General features: G+C 41.6%; 1 protein-coding gene across 5 annotated transcripts in view; it reads left to right on the plus strand.

Annotated features, from left to right (window-relative positions):
* Positions 1 to 18,719, plus strand: part of SATB1 (SATB homeobox 1) — a 99,586-nt gene that overhangs the window by 15,806 nt on the left and 65,061 nt on the right. For 2 of the 5 annotated variants that reach the window (XM_079921789.1, XM_079921785.1), the window contains exons 1-5: positions 3,933 to 5,612; positions 8,331 to 8,565; positions 12,442 to 12,618; positions 13,391 to 13,517; positions 14,272 to 14,395. In XM_079921789.1, coding sequence (XP_079777915.1) covers positions 8,355 to 8,565; positions 12,442 to 12,618; positions 13,391 to 13,517; positions 14,272 to 14,395 — 639 coding nt within the window. In that variant the 5' untranslated portion in view covers positions 3,933 to 5,612; positions 8,331 to 8,354. Of the gene's footprint in view, positions 1 to 3,932; positions 5,613 to 7,191; positions 8,566 to 12,441; positions 12,619 to 13,390; positions 13,518 to 14,271; positions 14,396 to 18,719 lie in introns of those variants that run through there. The other 3 variants (XM_079921787.1, XM_079921788.1, XM_079921786.1) reach the window with 3 other exon arrangements.

Here is an 18,719-nt window from a genome sequence, read left to right on the forward strand (position 1 = left end):
GGGGTCTATCTGATTCAGCTGCATACACACACACACACACACACACACTGCAAACTTCTGAACTTGATCAAATAGATCCTCTCCCCAAGCTATGCAGTTGTGATGATGTCAGTCACAGATAAGATGTGAGAAGAAGGGTGCAGATGTTTACAGGATATTGCATTTCCTCTCCTATATATGTTTTGACAAAGTTGTTTGGGCTCCAGCCCCAGTTCTTTTTTCCTCTCTGCTCTTACAAATTTATATTTGGTCCATTCAAGAAACGATGTGGAAATCAGTCCTGACATCCCAGACAGACAAAATGAGACACATGACAGCAGAACATATGGCTCAAAGAGACATCCTTATATGGCCAACACAGACCGTATTCCCAGAAATTCATATATGGAAAACACCACCTGCAGCTAAAGCCAAAAAACAAAGAGTTGACACGACAAAAAGAGCAATATGCCACGTAAAATGTGCTGTTTTAAGAGTGTGGAGAGATAGCCAACAGTATTTGAATTTAAAAATTTGAAAAAAAAAAAACCCACCATGTCCTTAGAAAGTGCTAATGGTGGTAAGCACTGCTTTGCTAACACAGTCACTGGCGGAGCTGTCATATCTTAAAAACGTTCAAATTCTAAATACTTTCTCTGTTTATTACAAACGTATGTGCTATTCAGAACTCCGAATGTGTTTTAATGCTTTCGGATATCTGCCTGTATATTTATCTTAATATGTTGCCATCTGAAACATGCTGTAGTCCTTTTATTATTCAACTTAAAAAAAAATCTTGTCATCTGTTAAAATATTTTATCTCTGCTACCTTTGTGTAGCCAGTCTGAGTGCCGCCTTCTGTGATAAAAAACTGATGCACTGTTTTAACTGTACACCCACATGTTAAATACTTCATGTATTTGACTTGCAATATTTCATGTTCCTGAGGTTTTCTATTTTCATAGCTAGATTTATTAAGTTTAACTTTATTCAATACTCTCTTGCATCTTTGTTGCCAAATTTAAGATGCCTGTGTAGAATAAAATTGATGCCCCCCTATTATGATAGTTTATTTTCACGTATGCCTGGAAAGGTGGTATTTTCCTAATTACCTTTCTTTCCTTCTTCTTTATTTTAGAATGAGTATTCCAAAGGGGTAGATAATATATAGGAAGTTCATCAGTGTACTGTATCACTTGGAGGACATAAACCTCGGTGCCATTTTACTTGTGTCATTTCTTATATAGTTCCTAAATAAAGAAATTATTGCTTGGGGGAAATTAGTTATGTATATGTGATTAACAGATTTGTAATTGTACTATATTGTTTTTTTAAAAATAGTCAAGTCATTATTAGATGTCTTTATCCTCATTTATTCTGTTTATCATTTTCCAAGGCCACGTCCATCCTTACTACACATTTTTATGTTTTGTGTTTGAGAATTAGCTTATAATTCCTGGATAGAAGGTGCTATTCAAATTTAAAGATTAATATATGAATCCCCACATCATTAGGAGGCTAAGGCAATCAGGAAAGTTTTTGTCTTGTTTATTTGTGTAAATAATGGGATAACCATCATTTACAATATTTTATGCCAATGTCTCTTAATATTGATATTTTCAGTCACCCTTTTTTAGTCTCCTTTTCTCTTTGCTCAAATTTTGTTTTGCCCAACAGCTGTCTTCCTTTTCTTTCTTTCTTTTTTTAAACGTTCAACTTGAGTTGCATTTGCATGGATAAATGATTTTTTGCAGCCCACTATACTTTTTCTCTATTTTTAAATTTTGCTATTGTTTGTAAATTTGTACACTTGTGATGCTAGAATGCACTGTCCCTACTGAAAGAAAATCAGGCAGGTTTCAGGGAAACATGTCAGGCATCACCAGTTTGAAGCAACTATTAAAATATACATCTTGGAAATTCCTAATTTGACCTACCGTATTGCAAAAATCATTGTCATTCTAAGGATAATTGAGTGTTATCCATGTTTTTCTTTTTGAATATCAAACATTAAAAAAAATAAGTTTACATCCATCCATCCACAATACCAACTCTGACAGCAGTGCTGTGTTTTGCCATGTTTATATATTTCCTTACTGACTGTATTTCTTATACTTTAATTAAAATACCCGCCTCCATACTTCCCCACATTTCAACTTTTGAAAATATGTTATCATTTGAGCTTTTTAGTAACGATTGCCTTATGTTTATTTTCTTGTTTAGGATGCTGGGTTTTGTGTTTTATTATCACATTCTTTTGCCCTAGGCTTGGGTTTCTATGCGCCAAGATTTCACTGTTGCCTTCCTCAATTTTCACTAACCTTTCTGGTTTTGTGGGTGAAACGTGGGTGCCATTAGAGTGATATATTTTCATTGTGTTTCTCCTTAACTTATCCTCCCTGGGAGGCCATTATTTCCTATACTTTATCTTCTGCTTTACCTTCTGCTTTTCTTAGATTTCTCATGTACACACTAAGAGTGTATTGGTAGTTTTAAAGAGCTTCATTTGCATATTTTCCTCTTATCTCGGTACTTGTGCTAACTTGTTGCTTTTTTTATGTGTAACAAAATGTTTCTCTTTTTCTCTTTTCCCTCCTAGTCTATTCTGAAAAATGATTCTTATAACATTTTTGTTTTTAATGATTAACTGCCTTCAGGGTTCTAAGATGTTAGTACTAAAACCTCTCTATTTTGGGCATGACTGTAATGTTCTTCATTTTTTTAGGAACTAGATTTAATAGATTATCTAAATAAGAGGATCATACTTATGTGCTAATGACCATTTACCTACCTGGGTAATTCACCGTAGATTACAGAAGTATTTATTGCTACAACAGAGGTTCCTACCCACCCCAACTTTCTTGTCTTTCACCCGAGGTAAATTAAGAATGGTGGCATGTTTTCTTTTGTAATAACTAACTGGTCAGGTCTCTTTCAAGTGACCCAAATTTTGTTTCACTCGGCCACCGTGGGCCACGTACTTCTTCCTCCGACGTGTTCCCTGGCTCAGAAGGGACGGAGTTTTGAATCTACCTCTGACTAGTATAGAAAGGCTCTTACTCATCTTTTTTGATCACTGTCTCTTAATAGTTTAGGGTTCCCCCGCCTTTGAGGATAAATAGTCGCCAGAGCGTTTCAGGGACCCTGGCCTTTATGTCTCTGCAAACGCCTTATGCACCCTCCGTGCTTCTCCGGAGAGCTGCACCTCCCGACGGTCCCCTTCGGCCACTTCCTTGAAGTCCCCCTGCCTCGGCGCTCGGCGCCCGTCACCTGCCCGCCCGGGCCGCTCTCCCGCGGGCCGGTGCGCCCTCCCCGCCTCGCCAGTCCCCCGGGTGCCCGCCCGCTACGCTCCCGACGTATTCCTTTCGGTGGCTTTTGTGGCGCGCGGGTGGGGTGGTTAGTTTCCCCCGGCCCTAGCCCTCTTCTCCCCATCACTTTCCTCCCCCGACACCCCCCGCCGGCCCTGTCCCTCCTCCCGCCCCGCACCCGCGCACACCTGCCCCCGCCGCCTGCGCGCCCGGCGGCCGCAGCCCGGGCAGCGCTCCCCGCCCCCCGCTCCTCCTCCCCGCGCGCCCTCCCCGCGCGCCCGGCGGCCGGCGCCGGCCCGCGCGCGGCGCCCTGTTATTCTGGGTATTGTGTGTAATAAACGTCGGGCCGCCTCACTCTAATCAAGCTCATTACAAATTCTTGCGCGCCCGGGGCCGGAAATCGTGCGCTCCCCCCTCCCCGCACTCATTCACTAGTTACTTGTCTCGCTGCTTTTTTAACTCGCCGCCCCCGCCCCCTCCCCCAATCCCGGCCCTCCAGCCCGGGTTTTAATCCCCATCCCTTTTCCGCCTGCTCCGTGCACCCTGCCCCCCCCCCGCGCCGCCTTCCTCCTCCTCTCCCGCCCCCTCCCCCGCCGCCGCCGCCGCCGCCGCCACTCGCTCGCTCGCTCGCTCCCGCTCCCCGGACGCGGCGGCGGCGGCGGCGGAGCCGGCCCCGCTGGGGAAGGGCTCTGGGCGGCGGCGGCGGGCGGCCCGGAGGAGGCTGCGTGCTCGGGGCTGGGGCTGCGAGCGGGGTGACTGTGTATTAAAATGAGGAGGAGGAAGAAGAGGCAGCCACAGCGGCGGCGGCGGCGGCAGCAGCAGCAGCGGCGGCGGCAGCAGCGGCGCGGAGGGCTGCAGCGCGGCCGGACGCGCGGAGCCGAGCGGGGCGCGGCGGCGGCCACCGCGCCCGGGAGGAGTCCGTTCCGAATTTGATGGGGGCAGCGCCGGCGGCGAGGGGGAGAGCGGAGCGGCCCCGTCCGGGGACCCGCGCCCGCCCGCATGCACACACACCGCCGCGCGCGCGCCGCTCCCGGGGCCACCAGGCGACCGCCGGCCTCGTCGCCACCGCATTAGCCGTGGCCGCCCTCTAGCCCGCCCGGGCGCCCAGGCGACTCCGGGGGGGCGCCTCCCACCCACCCCCAACCACCCCTCCGCTTTCGGGAAACTCCTGCTCAGTTGTGTCGGGGTTTCTGGCTTCCTTTTCCCCCAAGTCCTAGAGCCATTGTGGAGCTCGTTGTTTATTTACCTCGGACTCCGGCTGAGTGAGAGCTCGGCGACTTTTTGGGGGAAGGGGGTGGGGAGTCGGTGGCGGCGGAGGCGGCTGGGGTGCCTTCCGATCCCCCGTCCCCTCCCCCCAGCCCTCTTCCTCGGCCTCACTCTCTCGGCTCCCCAGACGCTCGCAGCCCCGCGTCCATGGGCAGGGAGGGGGTCCTCGAGGCTGTCGTCAGCGAGGGCCGAATCAAAAGTGGCATTTTAATGCCTTGCCGGGGCTTTTTCCGCGACCTCCTGCCCCCCACCCTCGCGGCCCCCCGGTAGATGCCCTGGTCGGGGGCGCGAGGCTGTGGGAAGAAAGTTGAAGGTTTGTTACTATCAGGCGCAATTGTTGGGGAGGGGGAGGGGCGGGGGGCGATCGGAGGGGAGGCGAGCCGGCCTTCCCCTCCCTGCGTTCTCCGGGGTGCCTGGAGAATAAGATTACAAGTGACAGCCAGAAGTAGACTTTCTGTCCTCACACCGAAGAACCCCAGCGAGCGGGAGGGAGGGAAGCGAAGGGAACCTTTCTTGCCTTTCTGGAGACCTTGTCCGCAGTGATTTTTTTTTTTTTTTAATAAGAGAATCCTCAGTCACCACCTTGTCTCCCCAGCACCGCCACAGTGTACTGCTCTTAAGGGGTTTTGCTTTGTTTTTACGATTCCCCCCCCCCCCCCACCACCGAACGAATCACTTGTCAGATCAATTTTATCTTCTCTCTCCTCCCACTCTCCCCTCCTCCCCCATCGAAAACCCTGTTCTCTGAGGTTAGACATTTTACAAACCATATATGTTGTTTTTCGAATTGTGATTTTTTTTTTTTTTAACCCCTCTCTCCCATGGCTACTCTTCCAGACGTTTATCGGCCCTTCCCCCGCTTAGGGGGGCGGGGGTAAGGGAAGAGAAAATAATACAATTTCAGGGGAAGTCGCCTTCAGGTCTGCTGCTTTTTTTTTTTTTTAATTAAAAAAAAAAAGGACGTAGAAAACATCATTCTTGAACTTCTCTTCAAGAACCCAGGCTGCAAAGGAAACCTCCTTTGTTTTTGTTATTTATATGCTGTCAAGTTTTGAAGTGGTGAGTTTCAGGTCGGTTTTGCTAATTTCACTCAGTAAAACTGCAGTGTTTCTGTTTCTAGATAGTACTTTGCTTCTTTGTCTCTTTAAAAGGTCACAGTGAAAGCTTGGCCTGGATCGTGCCGGCCATATGGAATGGATAAGGGCACAATCTCTTAAAATGTGATTATGAGGTTCTGTGGGCCGAGGGAGGCGATCCAGCACGGAACTCATTGAAAAGGCTCCCACGCAGCAAAAAATAGGTTCTTGAAACCGGAATTTCGGGCTTGGCTTTCTCTTTTCAAAGGAAATAATTGCTGTGTCTGAGTTCACTGTTTATTTCGTTGATTATCGTATATGGACTTCGTTTATGGACAGGGAAATGGGGTTTTGAGAAAGTAGCCTGCTTTCAATGCGCCAGCCAGACGTTGCAGTAAAATGGGTTGTTTAAATGTGTAACTTAAAAGAAACTCTTCAGCCTGGCATCTGTTGAGACTGTAGTTAGTTCCGGTGCTGTCAGTCCAGCGGGCCCCGTGGAGGTTGCTCTTTGCAATTCCAAACTCAGGTTTGGTGAACTTTAGCCTTGGGCGTAGAGTTTAAATGAGTAAATTGGGCGTTTTATGTGCATGTAATTTTGCTTTATAATGTAGAGCTTTTTACAAGATGACTGAGTTTGATAGCTGCTTATAGGTGGGTATTCATTCGAAGGACAATTTTGCATGACCTATATGACGTTTTGATTGTCAATACATTAAATTATCATCTAACACTTTACTGTACAGTTTATAACGCTGTTAAGCCTCATGACTACTTAATATGTTTTGTAGCATTAACTTTGATGCTTTTATCTACTCCCCCCTCTTTTTTTTTTTTTTTTTTGCTCTTAAATTGCCCCATGGGTTAAGTATTTTCTTTTCAAGTCATATGTTTTAAAATTCATCTTCCGCTCTAGGGTAAGGCAGCCAATTTCAGGAGAAGCAGCTCTGTACTGTAACCCATATGAAGCATTATAAAGCGTGTTTTGAATCAGTTAATAATCACCACTAATTTTGGCTTTAGACTACAGTTTAATATTAGTGGAAAAGAGTAATCTTGATAAAAAGTGGTTAAAAGAGGCACATTTATTGTTAATGAACCTCATAACCAAAAACAGATGGGACCTCGATCAACGGTAGACCTTTGGTCTCAGTGTGCCACCCTGGAGTACAAGGATAAATAGCCATTATTTCTCTAACTTTCTAGTTCTTCAATTGACATTCTTAAGGTTGCTTTTAAACCTACAGATTATCATTGCTCTCCCCTCCCCATCACCTCTTTCCTTGATTATAATGGACAAAGTAATCTACAGTTAAACAGAGGGGGAAAAATAAATGCTTACAGAAAGACCATGCTAATAACACAAGCTCGCTTTCAAATCTGGATCTGAGTAGCTTCTTCGGTATAGTGTGTGTGTGTGTGTGTGTATGTATATGTATATTTTTTTTAAGGGAAAGATATGTCGAATTACCAGACAGCTGGAGAAAAGTGATAATTCTCATATTGTCTCTGGTTTTTCTATATGTGCTCCCCTCTCCCTTAGTGTCAGTGAACTCAGTACTTCACGTACCATGAAAGTTCATAAAAGAATTCTACTCATCTGTTCGTATTAATGCTAGTTAAAACTGTATTTTAGAAGGGAGTTTGATAATGTACTACTTTATTATAAACAGTGTGAAAATTGATGTCCCATGTATAATATAACTGAAAATAATTATCTGTTAATTTTTTCTGAAGTTAATTGAGATGTTGACTTCTTTGCATGCTGAGATTATTTTTGAACACTGGCAATTGTGTTTTACCGAAATTATCAAGATTTTTTTCAAAGCGAGTTTAGCGCTTCAATCTAATGTGTGTATTATGAAATATTTTCAAAATTTTTGCTATTTAAATTGTTAACAGCATTCTATTACTAAAGGACCCCGAAATATTAACCCGAAGACATGTGAGTTGTAACACTTCAGTACCGGGGCTATTTGAAGAAATCCTCCACTTCTATCCATTTGCTTAGGGGTGGAATGATTCAGTCACATGTTTGAGACAAGACTTGACTAAATCTTTAAAACAGGTCATGTAACTCTTGATACTTTGACAGTAGAAAAGTTTTTCTACAAATTAACTGTAAAGCCAATAGAGAGTTTCAAAAGCAGAAGTTTGCTACCTTTTGAGGTGGTGTATACGTATGTAGATATATTTTCTTAATGAGAATTAAACTGCATATAAAAATATAAGCAAAGACATCAGATCTAACTAATATTTTGGACTGTGATAATCTTTCCATCTTTGATTAAAGTGTTGTTATTGTGTTCTGTATTAAGTTTCTAATTTTTAAAAATTGGGACTACATAAATACAATTTATTTTCTCTTTAGCTATACTTGTAAATTCTTGTTCTAAAAGTAAGCCCATTCCCCCTGCACCCACCTCCCCAGTTAGTTTTGCTGGTAGGTGACAAATTACCTTTTCGTTCATGTGTGTTGGTACAATTTCCGCAAATTATTCTGTTACCTTGAATGGAAATACAATGCTGTGATCTAGAAATAGAGTAACGTCTGCATTATATTATATGTCCAGTTAAGCAATTTTACAAATAAGAGAGAAGCATCCAGGATAAAACATATACATGGTGTTACATATACAGAGAGAGAGAGAGATGTGGAGACCCCCACCCAATTATAACATGTCTTCTTTTTAAATTCTGGCAGGTGATCTTTAGAGAGTAACTGAGTATGGATCATTTGAACGAAGCAACTCAGGGGAAAGAACATTCAGAAATGTCTAACAATGTGAGCGATCCGAAGGGTCCACCAGCCAAGATTGCCCGCCTGGAGCAGAACGGGAGCCCACTAGGAAGAGGAAGGCTTGGGAGCACAGGTGCAAAAATGCAGGGAGTACCTTTAAAACACTCGGGCCATCTGATGAAAAGCAACCTTAGGAAAGGTAAATACTTTCTATACAAATCCTGGAAGGCTGCAAGCCCTGTGTTCACCCAAGGCCACTTGGTGTCCGTGTGGAGAGGCAGAAGGCTTCTTTGTTACGTTCTTTTCCTTGATTCTGATCTGAAGTTAGTTACATTTCTGGCTGTAGGTTCAGCCACGTTTGAAAGTGTAGGCTCCATGCCTGAGCAGAGCATCTTACTCCCCTATAGACTGGAGTCTTTGGATGTTGTGGACAATAAGAACTGAATTAAATGTCATTGTCTCAGTTACACGAGGCTTCCGTCGAGAAGATGTTATTGTAGTAGGGCATACAGAGGTGGCTATTGCTGAAACTAACCCTGAGTAAGAAGACGACATGTGGGACTTCCCTAGTGGTCCAGTGGCTAAGACTCACGCTCCCAGTGCAGGGGGCCCAGGTTCGATCCCTGGTCAGGGAGCTAGATCCCACATGCTGCAACTAACACCCGACACAGCTAAATAAATAAATAAATACTAAAAAAAAAAAAAGAATAAGACATTTCCATTGTTTGAGAACCAACCTAGCTTTTTCATAGAATTACTGGTTGTAAGGCAGTTTCACAGATAATGGAAGTCTTCTGCAATATGATATAAAAGTTTTGTGATGTTGGTTTTTTTTGGTGGTTTGTTTTCTTCAGAGCAAACTCATTATTTAGTAGCGAAAAACCTGAAGATTCTAGTGTCTCCCTTTTGCTGTAATTGGGTATTTTTGATAAAAGAAGGGCAGATCTAGGCAAGTTTATAAGGAGAGGGTATGTAACTGTGATTCCTTTCTACCAATTTTATATTCCATTGATGCAGTTGAATAACTTTGCGTTCAGCACTGTTGTTTCTATAAATCATTGCCTATCCTGGGCATAATGTGTGGGCCTTAGAAGGTCTTTATTTGTCTCCGAATAACTGTGTATAGGATTCAGATTTTCCTTACATTTGCTAAAGCAGAGGATAAAAATGCCATCTTGTAGCGACCAAGAATATTAAGTAGATAAAGTTAGCAAGCAGAGGAATTTCATTGTGTTTGATGCATAACATTTATCATACAATCATTTATTTTTTCCTTGGTTTGGCGAAAACAAAGAATATATTGATCCTGAAATGAACAGACACAGCAGTCCGTATTGTTAGATCTTTATCTATTAAAAATGGAAAAACAGCACTTCAGCAAATTCTTTGGCCTCTCCTCATGATTACCCTATTTATTGATTGTTTGCCAAGAATGTATGCATCTTAAGAAAGCCAGGGTAAGAGCATTAAAAATATAATTTATTACGGCTTTTTCAAACAGAGTGCATTAATATTGTACTGCGAAGCACTGGGGCTCTATAAAAAAGACTTTCTGACGCCTGCAAACATGTAAGTTCCATAAATTCCTAAATAGGAGATTTCAGCTGTCTCTGGTATTATGTGATATTTGCACAGCAAACTTTAATGCCAGGACAGTTTTAGACAAGGATTCTACAGACTTCACTGCTCCTTATGGCAGACGTGCTGTTTACACAGGCTCATAAACCTTCAGCAAAAGCTCCTAAGACTGCCTTCAGGTTTAAATCATGGGGTATTTTTAGCAGTCAGCAGTGACCAGCGCACTCCCCTTTCCATGCTGGAAGGTTATGAAGTTGGTGGAGTTGGAAGCCTTGTCCAGCGCTTACACAAATAATCAGACAGTTCAGAGAAGTCCCCTGTTCAGCTTGACTCCCAGCATCCGGAGGACAATGTGACAGTTTGCTGGAAGGTTTAGAAGCTAGATTGGGAATTAAAGGCTACTGTTGTCGCTTTATCAGTAGCCACCTTAATGATCTTACAGGGTCCCTCTAAATAAAGTCCAAAACAACTCTCATATATTTCAACAGTTTGAAAAACCTACAGTTATTTCATAGGTCTCAGGAGAAGCAAAGAGCAGAACAGGTCTGTATCATTCTATAAGAGGAGAAATCAATGTGTATGTTTTTGTTGTATTAGTAACCCAATTCTTTGAAGACCTCAGGACAGGGGGAGGAGAAACCAAAGTACAGTCATTTCACTTCCTGCTCAAGTGCTTTTTTTTTTAAGCATTGCATTCATAGTGACATTTTAAAAATGCAGTTTAATTGTAGAAGTTTCTGCTTACTTCAAGCAACAAAATTCCTACAGCCTTTTGGTGGTGGTGGTAGTATTTTTTTTAATCTTCTTTTTCCAGTGCAGGGTTTCTGTTTGACAGGCGCTAGATAAAAAGTGGGGCTGGGATGAGAAAGCACACCTTAAGAAAAGGGGTTGGAGGTTTTTGTTTATTTGTTTAGAAGGTTTTGCCAAAGTACCTTCCAGCCAAGGAAGAAATCACCCCTTTGCATACTGCTGTTTTTGCTGTGGTCTCCCCCAGTCTCTTTCTGATCCCTGATGGGTTCTCTCTCTGGTATAAAACAGCCGAATGAGTGACATGAATATTGGCAAGCTCCGCAGCTTGTTTTTCATCGCTAGCCTGTTGGGTCCCTCCAAATGAGTTTGCGAGCCTTTCTAAGTAAACCTAAAGGGGTTTATTTGTCAGAGCTAGAATCTCTTGTGAACAGTTCACTGAAGCTGTGGGGTAGATGCACACGTAGAAAAATGTAGCCGCTTTTACTGCCGGCTTTGTTCAGCAGCAACAAGCAAAGAGGGCGTTTTTAAAGGGCATCCCTAGTGTCAGGAGGAAATCCTGATTTTTATCTGTGCTTGGCAGGCACTCGACACCTTCAGAAGTTGGTTGGATTCTGTGAGTCCAGAGGGCAGAGCTTATAGAGGCATTAATGTGATAGGACTAATTGGGGATCCTGGGTGCCCTGTTAAAGTAACCCTAGTCATCATTTATGCTAAAGATGATACCCTCCTGGCAGCTTGCCACAGTATAGTTCAGATGCATCTGCTTTTAACCCTTTTCCGTTTATCTCTGGAAGTCTGACAGTGCGCTGCGTAAACACCTCGAGTACTACCACGTTCCGTGATTTCTGTTTCTAGAAACCTCTTTGCTAACAGTGGTGTGGCCTGTGTGTGTTAATCATCTGGCTACTGCGTTATTACGTGGGATTACAGTAAATAAAGAGAGAACACCTCAAGTCTATGCAGATTCCTGTATCCTAAGATGCCCTGATGAGGCCAGTTTCCTTTCCTCTCATTTTTATCCCATTTGCAATGGCAAAGATTGTTCATTTTAAAGACATGTGGTTACTGTGATATCTTTTTAGGCAGATAGATTAAATGAGTAGCCATCAGAGTAAAACCTTATTCATCTACAGTTTGCACATATTGAAATCATGTATTTTGAACATCAGTTTGGTTAAGTTTTGTGTTTCTTCTATGGACTCGTTAAAGTCAAGGTCTTAAAAAAGGAGGAAAATGCTAATGATTTTATCATCAAATATAATTTGTTTGGATACAGACAATGAACGTTTAATGTTAACAAAAGTGTGTAGGAAGCCCAAAGGTGGGTTCTTTCGAGGACAAGTGTAGCGAATTGCGTTTGCACACTGGGTACCACTCACAGCAGATCAGACGAGACCCTGGCTCCTCTCTCATCAGCCTTATGATTTGATCAAAAAGGTAGTTCTGCATTAATTGATGTGGGGAAACGCACTGTTAAAATTAAAGCAGAGCCCAAGTTACCTCAGGGCCAAGTTCACATTCTGTTTCAGTATTTCTCTTACAACTTAAAAAAATAAAAATAAAGGCAGGTGTATGTGTGTGTGTGTGTGTGCGCCTGGATCTCTGTGCCCTGTCTGCCTTGGAAACACAGCCGCCCCTTCTCTCACTGTGTTGAAGATTTATTTTCACGGCTTCGTTTTTCCTCCCCCCAGACTGTATTTCTGAAGATCGTTGGTTTGCGTCTCTTTTTCCTCTGTGTCCTTGATAGGAACCATGCTACCGGTTTTCTGCGTGGTGGAACATTATGAAAATGCCATTGAGTATGATTGCAAGGAGGAACATGCAGAATTTGTGTTGGTGAGGAAGGATATGCTTTTCAACCAGCTGATTGAAATGGCCTTGCTGTCTCTGGGTTATTCGCATAGCTCTGCTGCCCAGGCCAAAGGTAAATAATGCAGACGTGGGGTTGGAAAAATTGCTTGGCATCCTTTGTTTACCTTGCAGAGAAAGCAACTGAATATTTCCATTCAAAAAACTGTAGCCTGTGTGTTACATGGGTTCCTTCTAGACTGTGGCTTTAAAAAATTGGCTTAATTCAGTTTGGTTTAGTTAACACACATTTTGCTCATGTGGAATGTCGAGGTAGATTTTTTTTTTTAAATTACTTCAGCTGAATCATTAGTATGCTTATTGACCTTAATAATCTGCTCCACTGAGGACCCACAAGGAAGTGAGGAACGTATTTGAGCAGATGGACTGTTGAGAGTCAATTTGCATTTATGACTGAATATCTAGTTCTGTTTCTTTTATTCTGTTTCTGATGGTTTTATGGGCTGTAAAGTATTTTTCAATGCTGATTCCCATTGCAGTAGAGAATCTTATCTAAATCGTAAAGCCATTTAGAACTGGTTCAGCTATGTCTTATTAGAACTTCCTGCAAGTTAGGAAAATGTGGCCTCTGCCTAGGTTTTATTGATGGGGTTTTATTTCCAAAATAATAAACAACCCCACCGTCATTTACATAATTTCACAATTTAGAAAGCTGAGCTGTGAATATTTTCATTGACCTGCCTTTTAGAGGGAAGGGAATCATTCAAAAAAATAACAATATTGCTTGTGGTGGGGGGCAATTAAAAAAGAAAAAGAACAAACCTTCTACTAGATACGTTATCTGAAGGGTAAAATAGTTAGTGACATATTCTCTTTATCTGGAATAGGACTAATCCAGGTTGGAAAGTGGAATCCAGTCCCACTGTCTTATGTGACTGATGCCCCTGATGCTACGGTAGCAGATATGCTTCAAGACGTGTATCATGTGGTCACATTGAAAATTCAGTTACACAGGTGAGTCAGGACAGCAACTCTAGGGCAGAACATTCTACTTACCTGATCATCTGAAATAAAGCATCTCTGGTCACCCTTCAGTTGTGATTTACTCTGTGTTTCAGAAAGGTTAACCCAAATTGATTTTGTTACTTTACCCCTTCTGCTTTATTTTCCTAACTTCAATCTGTCATTAAAAAGCAACCTTCCCCCCAAATGCATCGATCTGTGCAGGTTATCAGACGACGAGACTTTGTATGTGCAGTGGATTAAATGATGCATTACAAGAAGGCATTTTACATAAAGTTTACTTAAGAGAAAAATATTTTTGCATATCATGAACAGTGCCATCTGTGTACATTTTGTGAAAGAATGCCTTATTCGCTATTGCCGAGCTCTTCTTCATTTATGTATATATATATTTTTTACCATTTTAACTCGAGTCCTGAAAGGAAAGTGTTCCCACGTTCCCGTTTTTCACCATGGCTCGTGAGAAAGCAGCACACCTTAAATTGTCTTCCCAAGCACATCAGAGCAGGAAGGTAGAAGTAACGTGAAAAAATAGCCACCACAGGCAGCTGATGTATAATTCATGCATCGATACAGCAGATGTGTTGTATAAAGTAATTAACTAATCGGAACAATCAGGAGACCGAGAGCAATCTCCAGATGCATCTGTTTGATGCGCAAAATGAAATCTGTCTGTCTTAAAGGAACGTTCTGCAGCAGGATGCGATCTGGTCATAATCCCCTTTCTAATCTGTGTCTCCAATAGTTGCCCCAAACTAGAAGACCTGCCTCCAGAACAGTGGTCCCACACCACCGTCAGGAATGCGCTGAAGGACTTACTGAAGGATATGAATCAGAGTTCCTTGGCCAAGGAGTGCCCCCTCTCACAGGTACTTGGCATTGCCTGTCCTAAATGATAGGACATTGTGGGCAGCCCTAGTTGGAGGTGTAATAGGGTTCCCTAGTCTAAAGCAACTGGCATCGGAAGCAAGAATCTCCCCAAAAGGCAAAGTGACTTGACCGCTGGTGACTTTCAAAAATATGCCCTATTCGTCCTGAACCAGAGCCTTTACACTTTTTCCCCCTTGGGGAAAAGAGCGGAGGAAAAACAGCTCAGCAGAACTCTACACTAGCTCGATTGTAGATTCCTCCTCTTGAGTGCTCTGAGCTTGGAAGCTACATTGTCCTGAGAGCCTTTGTTTAAGGGAATAAAGGTGGTATAACTTCCAGGCACCCCTAGGTGAGTGGGAAGGGCATTGGAAGTGTTAATGTTCAAAACTGCACCATGCTACCTCAATAAAACAAGAGTATAGTATAGTTTTTGGATACTTTGTTCATTACCAAAAAAAAAAAAAAAAAAGAAGAAATAGCATTTAGTAAAAAAAAAATTTTTTAAGTAAGAACAGAAAACAGAAATCTCTTCCCTGTAACTAAAGATTAAATAGTTATTATTTATCAGGATTTTGTCACCAGTTTTATGGCATTGGTTTACACACCCCAGCTTTTTATTTTTTAGTGAGATCATATGTTTTCCTCTGAGACGCCTGTCATACCATCAGGGATTTTTGAAATCAGACAAAGATTTATTATTATTGTATTCGAGTTTTTAGAGTGAATTTTGGTAGAGGGGCAATTAAAACTCTACTGAGAGATTGCCTCTGTTTCTAAATGTAAAGCCAAACATCACTTTTGATGATGCAGAGCTGATTTCAAATAAAAAAGAAAGGATGCTGTGAACCCGCTCTTCATGGGCTGCTCGTGTGGTCACGACGTAACTGTGTCGTAATGTCATCTCTCAGTGCCCACACCAGTGAAGGTCATGCCACCATAGAGTATAGTTGAAGTGCTGGTCTAACTAGATTTTTACTAAATTTTTAAAGTTTTTCTTTCAATGCAAGTTTAAAATGTAAGTGTGAATGTTAGTCTGTCAGTCATTTGGACTTGAACTGAATGAGTGCTGTAAACATTTCTGCAACTGAGATATTCTCAAAATGTGTTTCTAATGTGATGGCCGTGAAGATACATGGGTACCTTTGGAAGGAAGGTTGTGGCCTTTTGTGCTGCCGTTTCATGGAACCTCCATGTATTGCAGGTTTGCTGCGTTACAGTCCATCAGCTTTACTTTGTTATTTGTTAGCAATTCTAGGAATGAAGCAAATGAATTAAGTTTACAGTTAATGATGGCTTTTTATATTCTTTTAAGGTAAGCTGTGGCCACAGGTAAAATATTCTCTGGTGTTAAGTGTCCGTTTCTTGAAAATCAGAGCAAAGTCTTTTTGTCATTTTAGCTGATCTTCTCTTTCTCTCTCTCTCACCCTTGGAGTAGGCAGGATGTGAATTTATAACCGTCGAATAAAAGTAATTTAAATTAATTAAACACAGTTAAATCAATAGGATGATATAATGAAGCAGGTGACTTACCTCTGGGGCTTTGGATTTTGCAGACAACTCCAGATAGTTTGTCACTTAGTTTCAGCATTTGAAAATTTGAAATGTCCTAGAATTAAAGGCTGGTTTACTTGTTTGTTTGTTAACTCAGCGTTAAAATACATATAAATACCCACTATAGGAATCTCATGTATCTTCATGTTACTAAGTGTCCCATTGATTTGGGAAGGCAGAGATTTAAGGCATTTACTGTGAGCCGGAGAAGAGGATGCTAGTATAAGTATTTATTGAAACAGGCAGTGAGAACTAATTGTTAAATGACATCAACATTCAGCCAATAAACTCTACCTCACTATAGCTTATAAATACAATTGTGAGTTTACTTAATGTTATCATGGGAAATGAATTAAATACAAACTATTATAATGTTAAACAGAATTGACAAAATGAAATTCAGGACTTGGTTTTGGAGTCAGACATGGGTGAATTTCTATAGAGGCCTCGAGAGGAACATGTGGGCCTGGGTAGCTGGGGACCCTGCTGTCATCCTTAAGTGGTGAAACTAGGCTGTAACTTCAACATCAGTTGTAATTACAATCTTCCTTTCTTTAAAAAAAAAAAAAAAAAATTTGTAAAAGTATACATCGTTCAGCAGTGGCAGCAAATATTTGAAATTAATATTTAATATTTTGAAAAAGTGCAACTTGTTCTCTAAATGAGGGGGTTATTTTATATTCTGCTGCATCATCTTCTATTTCTCTAGAATGAATTCGTGAATCTGATACTCAATTCGGAATGTTTTAATTATGGACTGTTTTCCATTTGCTTCTTTATTTTCTCTTCTGTCAGAAGTTATTAGTTAGAGGAAATGCAGGCACTCTAAGGCCTCAGCCCCAAATATATGCTGAGCTTGGTAAAACTGCTCTTTTTTTCCTCCCTGGTGAGATTTGGTGATGAAGATGCTGTGGTGCAAAATGCCTAGCAAATAATAAATACGGCCTCAGTCTTGTACAAAATGGGACCTAACGCCAAGAAATGCTACAGCTTAAGACTTTTTCCCCTCCTGTGGAGTTCTGATTCATTCACGTGAGGACTCTTAGCATACAATTCAGCATGCCCATTTTGCTGTACATTAAGGATTTGGTTTTGTTTAATATGGTAAAATAGCCCAGTCTTGAATATGGCCATTGGGTCCCTAATGATATGCTGAGCAGAATGTCCACCCTGTGGGCAAGGAGATTCCCTTTACTGAGGAGCGGCCAGGAGGGAAGGGGAGGGGCAGCCCCAGGAATTTGCCTGGGGTGTCCGGCAGGCCATGCCTCCAGTGCTCCCAGGAGGATTGTCCCCTACTTGCAAAGAGCAAGTCCAGTTTGCACTTCCAATCTTAGAACTAGAAGATGTTATCTTTCCCAGAGATTAAAGTCAAAATGCTGGTTAGTGACTGACCCCCAAAGTCCTTTCCCAAGGATGCGTTTTAGTGTGTTGATTTTAAAATGAAGACTTAGGTTTTCCTGCAGTAATGTTTTCTTGGATAATCTTTGCAAGGTTTTCTCTAGCCGCAGAAATTCCATTAAGTGTGCGTGGGGTTTGACTTATAACTCAGACCTTTATTTCTGTGACTGATTTCCTATCATAAATCTGCCCAAATAGATTGACATCCATTTATTGTTTTTTCTACCACGTGTTTGTTTATTTTTGTAAACTGTTCTAAGGCATAAGAAACCCTTAGCTCATTATGGATCTGAGGTTGGGCTCTGTGTTGTTACTCTTGCTTTTTTCAGTGGATGTGGTTAGGTAAGGTGGGTGTTGTATTCTGACCTGCAAGTAAGGAAGGGAGAATAAAGTCTGACGTGGGGATAGGAAAGCTTATGGTCATGGGAACTTGGAGGGTATGGATTTGGAAGGTAAGTTGGGATTTGAAAAAGTAAATATTTTGATGTACAATAAAAATAGATTTCATTTTAAGTTTCCCCTGAAGTTTTAGAAATTGAACATTAGATAAATATGTATACATTCAGTACAAGGATAGATTCGTTTTGTTAAAAGTATCATAAGTAAAAGGTCAGTTATTACTTCTGCCAGACTAGCATCTTCCTTCTAAAAAGTTTAGGTCACATATTCCTAAGGGATTTTAATCTGATATATGTGCATTTTTACCACCCTTGCCCACCACACACACATTCACATTTGTGTACACAAACACACACACGCTCACACATCACCACTTTCATATTTTTAAGGTGCCGGTTCTTTCTGTTTCATTTCTTACCTGGGAAAAGTAGCTCCAAGCCCGAGTCCTCCATACAGTGAGAACTGTCATTTTTATTTTCAAGTAGCAAAAGATATATAAAATGAATTTAAATTCGAACGTTCCATTTAGAAGTAACGTGGAGAAAAATGATATTTTGGTTTTCCTTTTTCTGACAGCATCTAGGGGTGTAGAATGTGTCAGACTTTTCATTAGGTACTGGCAAAACAGGCGAAAAAAGAAGCCACCTTGCCCTGCTGAAGCTTGGCGCTTAACCCTGCCCATTCTCTGAAACTTGACAGTCATTTCCATAGACATTAATAAACCCCTGTGTTCAGCTGGTTTTCAGTCTGTATTATACAAAGCACCAATTTAAAAAATCCCTATCTGTTAGGCTGTAGAGATATATATATATTTTTAACTGCACTTTATATTATTTTTTTCATAATTTTGGGGCCAAAATGACGTCTCTAAAAAAATTCCAGTAAACATTAATAATCACATTTTCTCCAGAGAATATCCAACATCAGTATTCAAATATTGTATTTCACATGAGAGTCTAACCTATGAAATTTATT

The sequence above is a fragment of the Stenella coeruleoalba genome (genome assembly GCF_951394435.1).
Source record: "Stenella coeruleoalba genome assembly, chromosome: 5".
Classification (NCBI taxonomy): domain Eukaryota; kingdom Metazoa; phylum Chordata; class Mammalia; order Artiodactyla; family Delphinidae; genus Stenella; species Stenella coeruleoalba.